Source organism: Syzygium oleosum, unplaced genomic scaffold, assembly GCF_021117445.2.
Source record: "Syzygium oleosum isolate NSW1041296 unplaced genomic scaffold, Sole_v2.1 Sole_v2.15, whole genome shotgun sequence".
NCBI classification, from domain to species: domain Eukaryota; kingdom Viridiplantae; phylum Streptophyta; class Magnoliopsida; order Myrtales; family Myrtaceae; genus Syzygium; species Syzygium oleosum.
The window spans coordinates 5083943-5100871 of NW_026607499.1; the positions used below are offsets into that span (position 1 = coordinate 5083943).

General features: G+C 42.5%; 3 protein-coding genes across 5 annotated transcripts; 2 read left to right on the plus strand and 1 right to left on the minus strand.

Annotated features, from left to right (window-relative positions):
• The first annotated feature begins 1761 nt into the window (after positions 1-1761).
• Positions 1762-5001, plus strand: LOC115687852 (uncharacterized). Of its 2 annotated transcripts, XM_030613539.2 has the most exons (5): positions 1762-2033; positions 2123-2410; positions 3243-3479; positions 3590-3807; positions 4328-5001. In XM_030613539.2, the coding sequence occupies exons 2-5, from the start codon at positions 2147-2149 to the stop codon at positions 4506-4508; spliced, it is 900 nt and encodes a 299-aa protein (XP_030469399.1). In that variant the 5' UTR covers positions 1762-2033; positions 2123-2146; the 3' UTR covers positions 4509-5001. The 2 variants fall into 2 exon arrangements, with proteins under 2 accessions (XP_030469399.1, XP_030469397.1); XM_030613537.2 differs by having other exon boundaries at positions 1762-2410.
• Positions 5002-8590: 3589 nt separating this feature from the next.
• LOC115687849 (probable LRR receptor-like serine/threonine-protein kinase At1g12460) lies at positions 8591-12914 on the plus strand. Of its 2 annotated transcripts, XM_056318231.1 has the most exons (3): positions 8591-8922; positions 9538-11082; positions 11175-12914. In XM_056318231.1, the coding sequence occupies exons 2-3, from the start codon at positions 9911-9913 to the stop codon at positions 12664-12666; spliced, it is 2664 nt and encodes an 887-aa protein (XP_056174206.1). In that variant the 5' UTR covers positions 8591-8922; positions 9538-9910; the 3' UTR covers positions 12667-12914. The 2 variants fall into 2 exon arrangements, with proteins under 2 accessions (XP_056174206.1, XP_030469393.1); XM_030613533.2 differs by lacking the exon at positions 8591-8922 and having other exon boundaries at positions 8972-11082.
• Positions 12915-13296: 382 nt separating this feature from the next.
• Positions 13297-16929, minus strand: LOC115687850 (probable aminotransferase ACS10). The gene is made up of 4 exons (XM_030613534.2): positions 16096-16929; positions 15838-15963; positions 14851-15011; positions 13297-14776 (listed from the first exon to the last, which is right to left on the minus strand). Exons 1-4 carry the CDS (start codon positions 16576-16578, stop codon positions 13924-13926), a joined length of 1623 nt encoding a protein of 540 aa, XP_030469394.2. The 5' UTR covers positions 16579-16929; the 3' UTR covers positions 13297-13923.

Below are 16929 nucleotides of genomic sequence, written 5' to 3' on the forward strand. Positions count from 1 at the left end.
ATGGACGCTTGTATATTGTCGTTTTTCCTTTAAAGTACGTGCAAAATATTCGCCTTATCATGACAAAATTAAAAGATATTGTTATTTGAAAGTTGGTCAACTTGTGATTCCAAAACGAAGAATATACAAAAGCTATAATTGCCCCATCATTGGTTTTTTTATTTTATTTTTATTTTATCAGAGCCCCATTATTGGTTGACTCGTTTGGTTAATCACATTCGGAAAAATGATATGACGCGTCCTTGTGTTTTTATTTTTTTATATTATCCAGAAGTTGTCACGAAAATTTGAGGCCCGAGAGGATGATTTCATGAAATTAAAAAGATGTACCTACATCATGATCACATTGTTGCTTTTCATAAGGGGGGAAAAAGAAAGATTCTGATTCTGTGCCTACTTTAACAGCAAAATTATTCTTGTCCTTTCCTTCATATTTAAAAATAAAAAAAATTAGAATACATACATATATATATTTATGTCATTGGTGTACAGAAAATCTTACACAAGCAATCATAGTTACCATTGATTAGGGGATCATGATTACCTTCTTTCAGATCAAAGTTGTACGGCTTGTTCGTGTAGAATTTCTTTTGGCAATGTATGTTATAATTACTCTATTAAAAAAACTCGTTACTGATTAAAAGAAACGAGGAAGAGAATTATTTTAGGTGTTCGAAAGGATAATCCGTCAAATAAATATAATAAAGTGATAGTTTTTTTTATTTCTATTTTATTTCAAATGATAGCTCTTCTCACTTACTAATTAACTCAAGTGGACGGATTCGACCCCAAAAAAAAAAAAGTGGACGGGAATACCCTACTCTAGCACATAAAGATTTCCTAAGGAGGACAAAGTTAACATTGCCACTTGGACCTTTTCCTTTCTAATATTAATTTTATCTCCCCTTCCTTTTTTTTTTTTTTTTAAAAGTACTTGTTCGCACCAAATAAAGGGGATTGGCACGGTTTAGTCAAGTCGTTTTCCAATAAGTTAATTTGTTTTGGACGGGTTTATAATTTTCTCAAACCAAATCTTAGTATAATTGATTCTGTACCGGAGCAATTCGAACTTAATATAATCAAATTAGCCCTTCAACATTCCTCACCATGGCCAATCAAAAATTTGCAAATCATAATTTTCATCATGAGCTTTGCGTATGATTTGATAGAAAGTGGAGAGGAAAAAGTTTGACATCTGATTTGGCAGTTCAGTTGCGTATCGGATGGATCGAATTCTGATCAAACTTTGTAAACACAGACATTGAACCCGAACCAAACCTGAAACTTCGATTCTTTTTCGATTTGGCTCTTAACGATTTGAACCGAACTATAATCACTCGATCACCCACTTTTTCTCTCATGAGAAGCAATATTTTTCCCTAATTCGCTCGAGCAAATATGTTGACCACCCGTGGTTTATCCGTGCAACAATGATTCATCTCAAAAGTAACTACTTTCAATCTAAAATTGCTTCGTCAATACAGATTACTAAAGTAGGGACGAAATGAGACAGGATACGGAAACATAAGGACCAAAACAACATAAATAAGAAATATAAGGGGTGAAAGTGGAAATAAAGAAAAACACATATGCCCACCGTGACGGTGAAGTCACGACAAAAAAACGTTCCCCGAAAGGTGATCGGCACCGATGTCTCGCCTGTCGCTCCGGCCAGCTCATCGCTCGCCACGTGTCTCGATCCCCTCCGTCCATCTCGCATGCCCATCTCGTAGACCTCATCATCATCATCCATCGCCCAAACAGAAACTGCTGAATTGTTTTTTTTTGTAGATGAAAGCGCAAAAACCTAAACTTTCACGCCATTTTCTCAGTTGCTTACCTTTAATCAATGCTGGCCTTCAGCTTCTAAGTTTTGCCTTTGCGTTTCCTCTCTCCAACATTGATAAAACCCTCTCATCTACCAGTCTTCCCGACCTACTCCGACCCCAATGCGTGCGCAGAGCTCTCGCTGAAAGCGCCACCCCCACGTTTCCTTCCTGCGGGGAAAATACACCCCACGTTCGGATTCTTGGGTACCTATCCGATTTCCGCTGAAACCCTCGAGTTCGCGGGGGGATTTCTGCGATTGGGTGCCTTAAAGTTTCGATTTTTTTTTTGGCAGTTTCTTGTTTTTTTCGGGTGTTCGATGACTTTTTATGAAGAAGATGAGGTGGTTCCGGAGCTGAGGGTGAGAGTCGGGGAGGAGGGCGAGGGGAACAAAGGGGGTTATGTCGACCTGGGAATGCGAGATCGCTCGGGGAATCGCGAAGCGGAGAGAGATCCTCCTTCTCCCAGAAGAAGGTGTAGACGGTTCGTGTGGTATCTGGCGAAGCTGTTCTTGCTGTTCTCTTGCCTGGGCTTGTTGGCTGGGGTTTGCATCAAATGGGTCTGGCCGTTTCTCATGGACAAGGTTTGGTGTTGTTGTTGGATATAAAAAAAATTTGTTGCGTTTATGTTTTTGGATGCTTATTTATGTTGACGCATGTATTTGTTGAGGCTTGATGTTTAGTTGATTGATCGTGTTGGCTTTGAGTGTGGGTTTTGGGGACCTAGTGTGTTAGTTTCGATGATAAGATGGTGGGGATTGTGTTTCGATATTTATTCTTTGATTATGTTTCATGTGACAATGCATTGTAATTTACTCAATTTCGTGGGTTATAGCTTATAATGGACTATGCAAGGCAATGTTTTGCCTCTGAAGTATGTGGCCTGTCTTTGTTAATTGGTCTCTGTTCTTGTACGGGTATGCATTATTTGGTTGATTGGAATTTTATTATATCAGGATTAAAATGCTTAGTTGAGCTTGCCCATTGATGTGTATTCTATGTCAGAATGCCCCTCTTTTAGAATGCTGGCAGTTGAAAGTTTTGCTTGAACATACAGTCACTGCTCATTTTCTGGTCCAATCTGATGTAACCTGCATTGTGGAGGTTCATAACCATCTTTGCGAAGTTGCTTTTGGTATCAATTTGTATCAGTCCTAATTGGTTTCCTGCATGTTCTAGTTTGGCTATGAAATGGGCTGACATACCAAGACTATCATTGTAGTTATCATGGCACCGTGAGACAGTATTGATTGTCAAGTGTTCTACATTCTGAGAGTGTAGATCTAAATTATGTGCATTCTGGAGTTGGTTAGTGTGGAAAACCTATCAGAGCTCTTGGAAAGTTCGCAGGTTTTGTGTTAATCAGTATGGCAAGTTTTCACTGCCCTTCCTTATTGTGGTGTGCTTCGTTTGCAGGAAGTTATCCCCATAATAAACTGGGAGACCGCGACATTTAGTCATCCGGTTCTTGCACTTCTAGTCTTTGCTTCTGTGGCTATATTCCCCACCCTGCTCATACCATCAACCCCTTCCTGGTGGGTTGCTGGAATGACATTTGGCTATGGCTACGGATTCTTGCTGATTATGTCAGGAGTAATTGTGGGTGTATCGCTTCCATATTTCATTGGCTCTCTCTTCCACCAGAAAATTCAAGTAAGTATCTTTATTAGTTGTTGGACAAACTATAAGTGACGTAAGTTATGAAACATAGATATTCTTTGTGCTTGCGTTCTTGTTTTACATTACCTTGTATTCCCATGCAGACCTGGCTAGAAAAACATCCAAAGAGAGCTTCCCTGATAAGGTCAGCTGGCAGAGGAAATTGTTTTGATCAGTTTCGAGCTGTTATTTTGATCAGGATATCTCCATTCCCTTATATTTTATATAACTACTGTGCTGTGGCGACAAATGTGAGATACTTCCCCTACATTCTTGGGTCGCTGATTGGTGTCGTGCCAGAAATATTTGTTGCAATTTACACGTAATCTCTCTCTCTTTCTCTCTCTCTCTCTCTCTCTCTCTCTCTCTCTCTCTCTCTCATACACACACACACTCACAAAGTGGGCACGTGTACACACACAAGCATGGACGCTCGCAGACATATCTTACATGAGTTTAAGGTTATTCAAACACTGTTTAGGCACGTTTTTAACCACTTAAATATATGTCCCTTATGCGTGCTTCTAGAATTTTCATGTCGTTGTCATTATAGACTTCATAAACCTTATATGGTGATTTTCTAGTTCAAACTAAATCTATTTTTTATATCACTTGGTGCATTTCAGTATATTATGTAATGGTGAGCAAAAGAAAATTATTCAATTTGGGTTAGGGGAATACTTTGAGGTTGACTGTCTGCATGTGCTTGGTTCTAGTATGCTCCTTACATGTAGTGCCTCAGATTCTTCTGGATTGCACTAAATTTGAAGAATAGAGAAACCTATCCTCTTTCTATTTAGTCATTTTCTCTGTCGAACTTATGGATATAACTTTGGTTGCAGGGGAATCCTGATAAAAACTCTTGCTGATGCTTCTCACGATCGGCACTCTCTATCTGCTCCCCAGATAGTAATGAATGTGCTTGGCTTCTTGGGGACAGTTGCTACCACGATTATTTTCACTGTTTATGCAAAAAGGCAACTCAAAACAATTCAGAGGGAAGGGGAGCCATTACTAGAATGAGATGGCTCCTGCACTGGGTTGAAATGTAAAGATTTGCGCTCAGAGCACTTAAGGTGGCACATCTGATTGCAATATACTGCAGGATGAGGTTCATTTATTATGGAACTTCAATCTGTTGTGAAGTTGATTCTTAATGGGAATGGCATTCGAGTAATGGTAATGGTTGGGAGTCAAGACTGGTATCTAACATGATTCTACTTTCTGGATCGAGCATAGGGGAAGTTTTCATGTTCTAGATCTGAATCATTCGATACTCTGAAACAACGGTGATATGGCAAGAACCTGATCTTCCTTGTTGCCGAATAATGCCTCGTCCATTAGGTAAGCAGGTTCTTAGTTATCAGCTGTATAGGGTTGAATCTGTTTCAGAAGTTGAAACCAATTCATGCAGATTCTTGTCTGTATATAAGAATATCAATCTGATTGACTTGGACACTCTTGTGGTTACCGTTTACTGTCTTTTAACGGGCAAATTCCTACGGATTGTTACTTTTTGGCTGTTTGAGTCATATCTTTATTCTTATCATTTAGAGGATGATCAGGGGAAATAGGACCCGTTGTATCCTGTCGGTCATGTGGTAGGTCACGGTTCCAGACGTTCTCTTTCGGGTGGTTGTGCATTTGAATTTTCACAATAAAACCCAATAATTATCACATATTTTTCATATACATATAATGAAACTTGAATATAATACTAGAGGTGGCAAATGGGTGGGTCGGTCCTGATTAGGGTGGGTCATAATTGGGTATGATCCAACTTGTACCTGGTCCAACTTGTACCTGGTCCAACTCGTGGTTGAACCCAAATTCACTCAAATAACTAACATCAGCAAGTATAAAAACGTAAAAATGAAAAAAAGATATGCAAATGTTAAATAATTAAACAGTAGAAAAGAAAAACATCATGCAGAATTAAACAAATAGAAAATTGAAAAATACTTCAAATTAAATTAACAAAATATAAGAAAGTTGCGTCATGGTGCATATCTAAGACATTGATACGAGGCCGTCACGACGCCTGTGCTGTCTCTGTGTCCCCTTATTCGCCACCTCCGGCGACCTCGTGAACGCAAGCGGCGAACGCCGTTTGTGTGAGTAGTCACAAAGGGAGCCATGTCGCGGCTTAGAGTTGTTACCATTAGCGACGTTGCCGGCATGATCTATTGCTCGTTCGATGTCGCCGGCAGTGGTGAGGCACTGCCATGGCGAGCTACCTCCTCCTTTGAGTTCGAATGTTGAGCTTTTCTGTTTCTCTGTTTCTTTTTTGTCTTCACGTTTTTTCAATCCGTAAGTTTTTTGGGTCGAATTGAGCTATTAATAGGTTGAATCAATAGCTCTAGTTGGGCTCTACTGTGATAAATTAATTCCAACCTCTTGCTAAAACTTTCGGTACCACATAAGCTACTTGATCCATTAAATATGAGTCAAGTCAAACGGATCATCGATCCATTTTGCCACTTAAATATCACACACTATATCGGTTTGATGTTCGAACCTCAACCCACATTTGGTGAAGACTTTTACTATAAAAATAGAGTGCGTACTTACATGTATGTATGTAAATACCAGTTTTCTTTTTTATAGAACTGGCTTATATGATCGATCTGACATTGTTAATACATAGTTATAGTATAGATCATCTGATGGAGAATGTGTAAGTAATTATTTACGTCGGTAGGGAACCTTTTTTTTTGGTCGAAAAAACTTGCTTCCATTTCATTTACGTAGGTAAAGTAAGGAACAACCCAAATGCGCTTCAGCACAAAGAACATCCATGAGGGGTTTGGGGGGATTGGACAACCAGCTCCGAGGAAGTAATTATTTAGTTCGGTAAGGAACCTAATCGAAATGTAAACTTCATTTATGTAGATATTACATTACTATTCCAAAATCATTAGTTTATATTTAGTTGGTGCCATGTCATGCGATGTGGGGCTACTTCATAAATTAATAAGCACGTGCATGACCATGCGGCGTAACTACACGCTTCTGTATTCACGTCTAATTTTGCTAAGATATATTAGATTGGATCGATCTAGGTCAAGTTTTATCAATCTTTTGAATCAGTTATATCCATATCGCATCGACTTCGGGTTTTTCTTTTTCTCTAAAAGTTTACGAGTTTAGTAGGGTATGAGAAACCCGGTTCCCGGACCTGTTTTTTGGGTGATCCGGTCCGGTTTCCATCTGAAACCGGTCCGGTTGCACACCCCTAGCGTCTGTTCTCTTTGCAAGATCTTACTGAAAATGCATATATAAGCTGGACTGGGCCTTGAAAGGATCGTGTGTTAGCCGATATGGATTGATGGTGGACCGGCAACCGAATAGATTTTCGGACGGGGAAAATTACTCTGCTTTGACTTGGGTTGGATCATGTGAAAATGTGAAGTGGTCACTAATGGAGGTCACAGGGGAGAGTATAACATGTGAAAGGATCATCGGCGCAATCAATGTCAAGAGCTCATCTGGTGGAACGTGGATGTCCGGCGAGAGAGGCCACCACAAGGAAGGAGTCACATTCGTTTGGATGGGTTTTACTCTCTCATATCAGAAACCTCCATTCCGTCCGGCGTTCTTATTCTGAAGCTTGGTGGGGGAGATGCGACTTGTCCCGTGATTGCCAGATCGAGGCGTGTTGTAGCTCCGAATATAAGTACTCGAGATGAATCTCCGCCTAATCAGTTAGTCAGAGGAGACTTATGAGTGATAATTTGATCATCAGTTCGTGTTGTTTGTTCGCAATGGCTTTGTTAAGATACCAACTGAGATGGCCTTAGACCTCGTTTGAGTTATTCCCTAAGAATGATTAATAAGCTTCATGAGCGTGTGGGAGAGCAAAACAGAGAGAGATTCCCTTTTCAAGACAACAACAAACGAAAGCGGGCAAATTTATTACAGGGCTCACTGAAGAAAGGGCAAAGGAAAACAGGGAAGTCTACCTGCGCTAACTGCCATTTCATTACTGTCTTGGAGCTGGCCCTCTTTGTACTCGACATCACACGTTCTTGCCACCATATTCGATCGGGGTTGCACTCGACACGTTATCGACTGGTTCAATCGCAACTGCCGAATAGCGATTCATCCAATGGGGAAATCTCATATGATCGTCGACAAATGGCCCCGGTTCGCGCAAGCGGGACTGACTTTAATTCCCTTTCTTCCTCTCCCTCCACGCATCAATGCGTTTTCTTCTTTTAGCGGGTGTGGAATGCCCAAGGTGCTGTCTTTGACGTGGAAATTGGGGCAAGCAACAATGGTAGGAACACATCAAAGACAGATCGGCATGTGTCATTGCGAGTGAGGACCACCACAACACTGGATGGACAACTCTGCAACTGCTAAAATTAACTATTCACTGCTGAACTTATATGAAGTCGGTGCGTCCCCCAAAAGGGTTCTGCTTAATTATTGCTTTCCTCTTGGGGGGCGCGGACCAAGAACCCATTTAAGGCAAAGGCAGGTGCAGGGTGTTTAATAGCTGAAAAAGAAATCCCCTTGAATGCATTGAATGCGATGGCCACCTTTCGAGTTTCGATTTCATTTTTGTTTTATCATCTGTTCGTTTATTTGTTTTGTGGTTGTGGGAAGTGAGGAAGGTGGGGGAGTTGAAGCCAGGGTGGAATCACATGGTCATTTTCCCATTGTAACTTTCCTGACCTTTGAATCTTCTGTTCCCTTTGCTTGGTCAATGCTACCTGACAAACCAAATCATGAAGTAGAGCAGAACGTGCACGACGAGCACCAGAAGCTTTCACTCGAAGGAAAGCTTTTAGCAGACAACAGAAACCCAAGAGAAGAATTGTAGACTGGGTAAAAAGTCATCTTATAGATCATTATCGTCACGATGTAAACCATGCATCATGCTTGAAAATTTGCTGAAACAAATTTCCACCTGGCACGGCCGAGGCAAAGAATACAGGTGCATATCTGTCCGTTCAAGGAATTGGTCTCGCCCCTGAATTGTTTGTTTATTGGATGAATGGCACATCTCATCTACTTCATACACGAACGAATAATAATTTTGCCTATATAAACAACATGATAAAACAATACCCAACCAATTGAATGTCCTCTCGAGGTCTCCATCCAAACGGCTGGAAGAGAGGAAAAAGTACTGTCGATTCACAATTGCACAGTGTAAAAGAGAGAACAAAATGAACCCCCCACAACTCTCTCTCTCTCTCTCTCTTTCTCTGTCTCGTTGTCTCGTTGTCTCTTTCTTTTTCTTTTTCATCTTTCTCTTCTTTTGGAGTTTCCATTCCTACTGCAGCTATCGCGCACATGAAACAAGAAGCGAAGCAAATGGAAAAGCTTTCCCATTTCTGCTAACAAATCGGGTCTCCGGTGTTTGTGCGGGTTCAAGAGAATGAAAGATTATGGTGTGGTGGTGATGATGGTGGAGCAGGCGTGGTTGGTGAGAGAATAAATGCTCTCTTTCTCTCTCTCTCTCTCTCTCTTTCTCTTCTCTCACCCACACTCACCAAAGAACAAATTATAAGGTCCCTCTCGATGCTACTTTGGTGATTCAATCAATTGAATATTGAGAGAATAGAGACAGAGACAAAATCAGAATGGGTCTGTGCTTTTCTTTAATCCTCACTGCATGTTCCATCTTTTCTTTCTGGTTTGCGAGATAGAAAGAGAGAGAAAGAGAGAAGAAAGAAGCTGCACATGCTCAATCAACGTGCTTCCTTCACCACTGGTTGCAATTTTAACATTTGATTAGTGCCAGAAACTTTAAAACATAAATATGAAGTGAAATTTACAACAGACATTAAATAAGCGGGTCATACTTCAAAGTACATGTCCATTATTTTTGTTAGTATTACATAGAATAAGGTTAGGTTAGATATGTAAGAGATCTTTCTTCCTTAAAACTAAAAAAAATTGCGCAATTAATAAATTTGAAGCCTCTCTCCAATTTCTTGCTTCCTTTCCAGCGAAGCCCATGTCACTTAATGCAGCTGCCACTTTCGTTGCATGACTCTCTCTCTCTCTCTCTCTCTCTCTCTCTGCGTGTTAAATTTAGGAAACTTCTGCTTTTGATGCAACCCCAGACAACAAAAGACCTTCATCATTCTTGGGCTTGACCCAGAGAGAGAGGATCACCCAAATCGATGCTTCGCTGGGATTTCCATTAAATTGCTGCTTGTGCATAAATGTGCTCAGTCAATGATAACCTCCTTTATCAGATCACAGTGTGAGCGAGCGCTCTTGCTTTACTCAACGATCAGTAAGATGTGGCATTTCTCATTCTTGAAAGTTCGCGTCTTCAGCTCTGCTGGAGTGTGGGCCGCTGAGGCTGCCGAACCCTTCTATCGCGCTTCGTCTTTGTGAGCTGAATCAAGCACCCATCATGCCAAACGGTTAGATCCGGCGAATTCACCATCTGGGTTTCGAGCATGAGAAGTCTCGGTCAACACCCTCTTCTCTCTCATGCTCTTGTGCTCGTGATCCCTTGCTTTGTCTGCATCATTTGCGAGGTCTCGCCGGTGACCGAGAAGGAGATCTTGCTCCAATTTAAGGGCAACATCACGGAGGACCCGTATGACTTCTTGGCCACTTGGGTCCCCAGTGCCTATGCCTGTGATTTCGGCGGTGTTTCTTGCAATGCAGATGGGTACGTTGAGAGGATAGTCTTGTGGAACAAAAGCCTCGCAGGTGTGTTGTCTCCTGCTTTATCTGGTTTGAAGTCATTAAGGATTTTGACATTGTTTGGGAATCACTTCTCTGGGAATATCCCACAAGAGTATGAGCTTCTTCAGTCGTTGTGGAAGATCAATGTGAGCTCTAATGCTTTGTCTGGCTTGATACCAGAGTTTCTAGGTAGCTTGCCAAACATTAGGTTTCTTGATTTGTCCAAAAATGGTTACAATGGAGAGATTCCAGTTGCTTTGTTCACTTATTGCTACAAGACCCGGTTTGTTTCTCTGTCTCATAATACTTTTTCCGGCTCAATACCCGAGTCAATTGCGAATTGCTTGAACCTTGAAGGATTCGATTTTTCTCACAACAATCTTAGCGGAGGAGTTCCTTTCCGAATTTGCAATATTCCGAGCTTAGATTTCATGTCTGTGAGTAACAATGGTCTGACTGGGAATGTGCAAGAGCAGATATCACAATGCCAGAGTTTGAATCATTTGGATCTTGGTAGCAACAGCTTTACTGGGTCGGCTCCTTTTGGGGTTCTCGAGTTGAAGACCATTTCTCACTTTAACATATCGCACAATGCTTTTGATGGGGAGATCCCTAACATTACATCATGCGGTGAAAACCTAGAGTTTTTGGATGCCTCAGGGAACCACTTGGACGGTGAGATATCTTTGAGCATTGCCAAATGCAGCAGCTTGAGGGTCTTGGACCTGGGGTCCAACAGGTTGAGCGGTGGTGTTCCGACTGAACTTGGCGGTCTAAAGAAGCTTTTAGTGATTAGATTGGGTAATAATCTGCTAGATGGAACTATCCCTGTGGAGATTGGAGGCATTGAGCAACTACAGATCCTGGATTTGCAGAATCTCAACCTCGTTGGTGAAATACCCAATAACATAAGCAATTGCCGCTTCCTTCGTGAGCTGTGAGTCCCCAAAATTCAATTGCTTCCGATAATGCATGAACAAGTTTTTACTCTGAAATTTGTAAGTAGTAATTTATGGGTTGTGACTGCAGGGATCTTTCTGGTAATGCTTTGGATGGTGAAATCCCTCTGAATCTATACAACATGACATACCTGGAAGTTCTTGATCTTCATCAAAACCAAATAGATGGAAGCATTCCACCAACACTGGGGAACCTTTCGAGACTCCAAAGTCTCGATCTGTCCAATAATTCGCTTTCCGGATCCATTCCCATGTCCCTACGGAATCTGGCAAATTTAACACACTTCAATGTCTCCTTCAACAATCTCTCAGGTGTCATCCCTCCGAGTATGATCCTCCGGGCATTTGGTCCATCTGCATTTTCCCACAATCTGGGGCTCTGCGGGGACCCTTTGGATGTGCCTTGCTCATCAACCGGCAATGGCACAGTTACCCCTGCACCAGGGAAGACAACAAAGCTAACCGTTTCGGTGATTGTGGCTATTGTCGCAGCCGCAGTGATCCTTACCGGTGTCTGCGTGGTTACTGTCATGAACATCCGGGCTCGAAAAAGAAAAACAGATGGTGAGGTGGAAATTGTCGAGAGCACTCCGCTAGCTTCGACCGATTCGAATGTGATAATTGGAAAGTTGGTCTTGTTTAGCAAAAGTCTACCAACGAAGTATGAAGACTGGGAGGCAGGGACCAAGGCTTTGCTTGACAAGGACTGTCTGATAGGTGGCGGCTCGCTTGGCACAGTTTATAGGAGCAACTTTGAAGGCGGGGTCTCGATCGCGGTCAAGAAGCTCGAGACGCTAGGGAGGATTAGGAATCAAGATGAATTCGAGCAAGAGATTGGACGCCTGGGGAGTCTGCGGCACCCAAATTTGGTTGCTTTGCAAGGATACTATTGGTCCTCAACGATGCAGTTAATCTTGACCGAGTTTATAGTCAATGGGAATCTGTATGACAATTTGCACGAGTTTTCTTATGCTGGAACCAGCACAAGCAGTGGTAACCCCGAATTGTATTGGTCTAGAAGGTTTCGGATTGCTCTTGGTACAGCGAGAGCTCTAGCTTACCTTCACCATGATTGCCGGCCACCTATTCTTCACCTCAACATAAAATCACGAAACATATTATTAGATGACAGATATGAGGCCAAGTTGTCGGATTATGGGTTGGGGAAACTGCTTCCTATTTTGGATAATTACGGTCTGACTAAATCCCACAATGCGGTCGGGTATGTTGCACCTGAGTTGGCCCAGAGTTTGAGGGCGAGCGAGAAATGTGATGTTTATAGCTTTGGAGTGATTCTTTTGGAGCTGGTGACAGGCCGGAAACCGGTCGAGAGACCAGTGTCAAATGAGGTGATCGTTCTCTGTGAATATGTGAGACGGTTACTGGACAGAGGAACTGCCTCGGATTGCTTTGACAGGAATTTGAGAGGACTTGTGGAGAACGAGCTGATTCAGGTTATGAAGTTAGGTTTGATTTGTACATCCGAGGTTCCGACGCGAAGACCGAGCATGGCCGAAGTTGTTCAGGTTCTTGAGTCTATTAGGTCTGGACCTGAATCCTAGCGATGCAATTTGCGCTATAGCGGGATTCATTTTGGGGGCTTTCTGAGTACAGACATGGTAATGACATAGCCTAGCCAAGAGGGTTTTTTGTTTTGTTTGTGCAGAGGAAACATGGGGTTGGGGATTGTTTACAGAGAATTAAATGGAGCAGAACAAGAAAATTCTTTTGTATTCTTTCTAGATCATCAGTCTGAAAATGTTCATTGACCTTTGTAATTTTCTGGAAATAAAATCATTCTTTCTTTTCCCATCTCATTGTTTCAAGTTGGGAAATCAGGAAACGTACAGCAATGTCTGATACGCAACAACGGAACAGTGACATTTTTCTATAAGTCGCAGAATCAGTATGACAACCTCTCCTACATTTTGCCACTCGTTAAAAATCTTAAGTAAATTGCCTGGAACCATGGCTCTCACTTGCGTCCATCATTTGTATTCATTGCTTAAAAGTCTCCCTTTTATCGTTTTACAAGCTATGCATTTCATCATACTCATTGCTGTCCTCAGGGTCATCAGAATATTGGGCAAAATACAGAGGTGAATGCACAACTTACAAGAACCATCCACCCACCCCCCTCAAACACAATAAAGTAATTGTAGAAACAAAATGCAAGGGCCATGGGGCCCAAATTTACAAAACCAAGAAGGACTCGACACCTTTTCAACTGTCATCATTGAAAGAAATGCTTAAAGCAGTTCCATCTCCAACTTCCACTGGTGATGCCCATTCAAATCTATTTGAACACCTTTTGCACCTAATGATGGGCACCTTTACAACAATAAGAGCAAAAGGCAAAGGAATTGGATACAACCATGTCTCAAAAGGAAGCTTCAACAATCTAACGAACAATTCCTATGTACCAGCATTATCCATTCACATTTGAAAACTGCACTAGACATTTTAAATCCATGACGACCATTACAAAAGGCCATAAAAAAACAATATTGAAGCCGAGGCATATCGACTAAGAGACCAAAATTGACAAACAAATTCCATCAGAGCCGCTTCCGGATCCAAGCCGAGAACTGCTGCTGTTCAGTTTTAGGGCAGAGATCAGCAGGCATATATGTGATCGAAAGTAGCCAAATCCAACCATAGAAGTTACCCACATGAATTCTTACTTGATACTTGGACTTGAAATATTAGGGCGACTCGAGTCTTCTTCATCCATGATCACTTGAACTGGAGGCTAACTTTGTCCCATTAAATTCTCCACAAGCGACCCACTTCTGTAGATTGAAATAGATAACAAATTTTCAACTGCGAGATTTGCAGGTTTCAGTAACTTTTCGAAGGCGTTCCATGACGAGAGGAATATCTTTTTCGGTCAATGCAGTGAAACAAAACCGGAACCATCCAGGTTCGATACAGTGACAAATGGATCCAGGAGTGACATTAATCTTTGCTGTATTCAACAATTTATCCCAAAGCTCCAACTCTCCCTTCTCACTGTATGATCGAATCAACCCGCTCATGTCAGCCCAGCAGTAGAACCCCCCACTGCCTTTCATGCACTCGATTCCTAATTGCTTTAATTCCCCAATGAACCCCATGTACATTTTTCCAAGCCTCTCTCTGCTGATCCTAATGAAGTTTTGCGTAAATCTAGTGTCAGAAAGCAGAGAGACAAGCATGCGCTGGGTCAGAGATGAAATTGAAGAGAACCGTGCCAATTTTTTAGCAGCAGCCACAACACTTTGATTGTAGGAGTAAATGACACCCACATTAAACCCTACGAGAGAGAGGTCCTCCGACAAACTGTAAACGATATGAACTCTGCTCCGATCAAAGTCTTCTGAATCAGCAACTTCGGTCATACTCAAAAACCCCTCACCATGAGTGGACCCAACAAATACTTCATTACAGATTATGTGGATGTTCTTTTCGGTGGCAAAATCCAGAAGGCTATAAAGAGTCTCACGATTTGGCAGACTTCCAACAGGATCTGATGGATTTGAGATTATAATCCCACGAACCTTTACCCCGCGCTTCTTTGCCTGGCTGAAGGCACGATCAAAAGCAGTAACACTTAAACTGAAGCTGTCGGCACTACGACAGGGGACTGGTATTATCTCCACTCCACTTCGCCATTTCAAATCACAGTCAAAACTGCATATGTATTTCAAATTTAGCTTCACATGCACCTGTGAATACGTAAATAGAATATCTGCACCTATAATTACCTGGGATAATATGGAGTTGGAACTAGGAATGCATTTCCAGCATCGGCTATGCAGAAGCTAAGCATCTCAATAGCAGCGCTTGCACCTGTTGTCAGCGTAATCTGTGATGGGTTGAAGGACACTGCTCCTTCAACAGCTTGGGACATGAATTCCGCCACAGCCTACATGATCAGCAAGATGATGTTCATAAAATGGAAGGATTCAATCAAAGGAGAAATCACACGAAATGCAGACGAGAATAAAATGATATGAACTATGAGAGTAGTATCTGCTTCAAATAACTCTTCGTGAGTAATTAATCCAGATACTGATTCACGGGGAAAAAGATGAAGGATCCATCCAAATAAGGAAGGACTAGGAGTGCCCGATGCAATATGAGTCATCTGTACTGACATTTGTACTGTTGTATAAATAATTAATGAATCTCGTACATAAGAGGGGAGTTAACAAATTGATCAAGTTTGATTATAGCATGAATAACTAGAGATTAACTAAAACATCACTGATACGTCCCAGATTCGACAGCGAGATTAGCTACCAGGGAGATTGGCTGGCAATCCTCCTCTTAGCTCAGAGTCGCACGACAATTGCACGCGCGTGGACATCAGCATGCACCACACACACATATACACCATTTATAGCCTGCCATATGTAAGTGCAGTAAAATTTGGTCTCAAAACACGGCAAATGACAGGGCAAATTCATGATAAAGGGCAGAACTTGAAAGGTGGGTATTGTAAATTTGGATGTTGCCGGGGCCACCAAACATCTTTCCCTCCACTTGTAATCGGTATGCTAGGGTGCATCTCCAATTGTCAATCATAAGAACCAAAACAAAGAAAATTGTCCACAATTAATGACCATGACTTCACTTCACATGAATGCACATCGTAATTGACAAATGAACATGACACGCCGTCAAACTCCGCAATACGAATAAAACAGGCATAGAAAGTACATAGCGAACACGAACTCGAAGCATCTTACAACTTTCAACTGCATCAATCCATCTAAAGGCTGGTAATTTGTAATTCCACTGATGCTCAACTCATCCCCCAGCATTGCCTCCCTCCCATTCTCCACCATCCAATTCCGGACCAAATCCAAACCCACCTGGACCCATCAAAATCTCACAAACAAGAAGTCATTAAGATTAACTCAACCAATCAAACCAACCAAAATCAAAACAACGTGAAAAAATCATCCAACACCCAAAAAAAAAAAAAACAGGGAGAAAAACCCCACCTTGTTCTCAGCCAAACCAAGCTGAATAATCCCATCAGGATTGCTCCTCTCATCATAAACATCCTCCAGATACTTTCTCGCCCCAACAACATCCGGCGAATCCCCACTCCTCAGAATCGCATTCACCCGGCCCGACACGTGGGCGGGCCCGCCCGGACCCCGGGGCGAGAGGTGGGCCCGGGAAAGGGTCCGCTGCAGCCCGGGCACCTCCAGCAGGTGCTCCGCCGACGAGGAAGGGGACGGCGGCGGCGGCGGGGGCTCCCGAGACCTGTTCCTCTTGAGGTAGAGCTGGAGGAAGTAGAAGAGGGCGCAGGGTATGACGGAGCCGAGCACGAGGCCTCCCCTGCCCTGGACCAACCCCTGCAGAGGGACGATGACCCTCATGGCGGTTCCTCCGCCGGACGACGAGGAGGAGGTCGTGGGCTTGGAGGAGTCTTCTTCTGGATCCGGGTCCCGGGTCCGGGAACGGCGGGTGCGGGTCATCTTGGACGGTTCATCCTTTCGGTCGACACGAAATTGGAATGAAAGGGAGCGAGGGGGGGAGGGGGGGATGGGTTGGTTCTTGAATTGGGTTTGTGGGAAGATGGTCGGAGAGAACGAGGGAGGGAAAAAATGGTGGCTTTGGCTTTGGCTTTGGAGGAGAGAGAGAGAGAGAGAGAGTGACGACCCTGTTTTTCGAGGTTAATGTTTTCCCATATTTTTTTCCCTTTGGGCCCTGAATCTTGTCTGTTCAATCGCGTGGCTCTGTTCCTGAAGGAAAAAACCAAAAGAGGAAAATTTTGGGTCTTTTGGAGCTTTGGTTTGCTGCTCTGTACTGTTGAAAACATCGGGCGC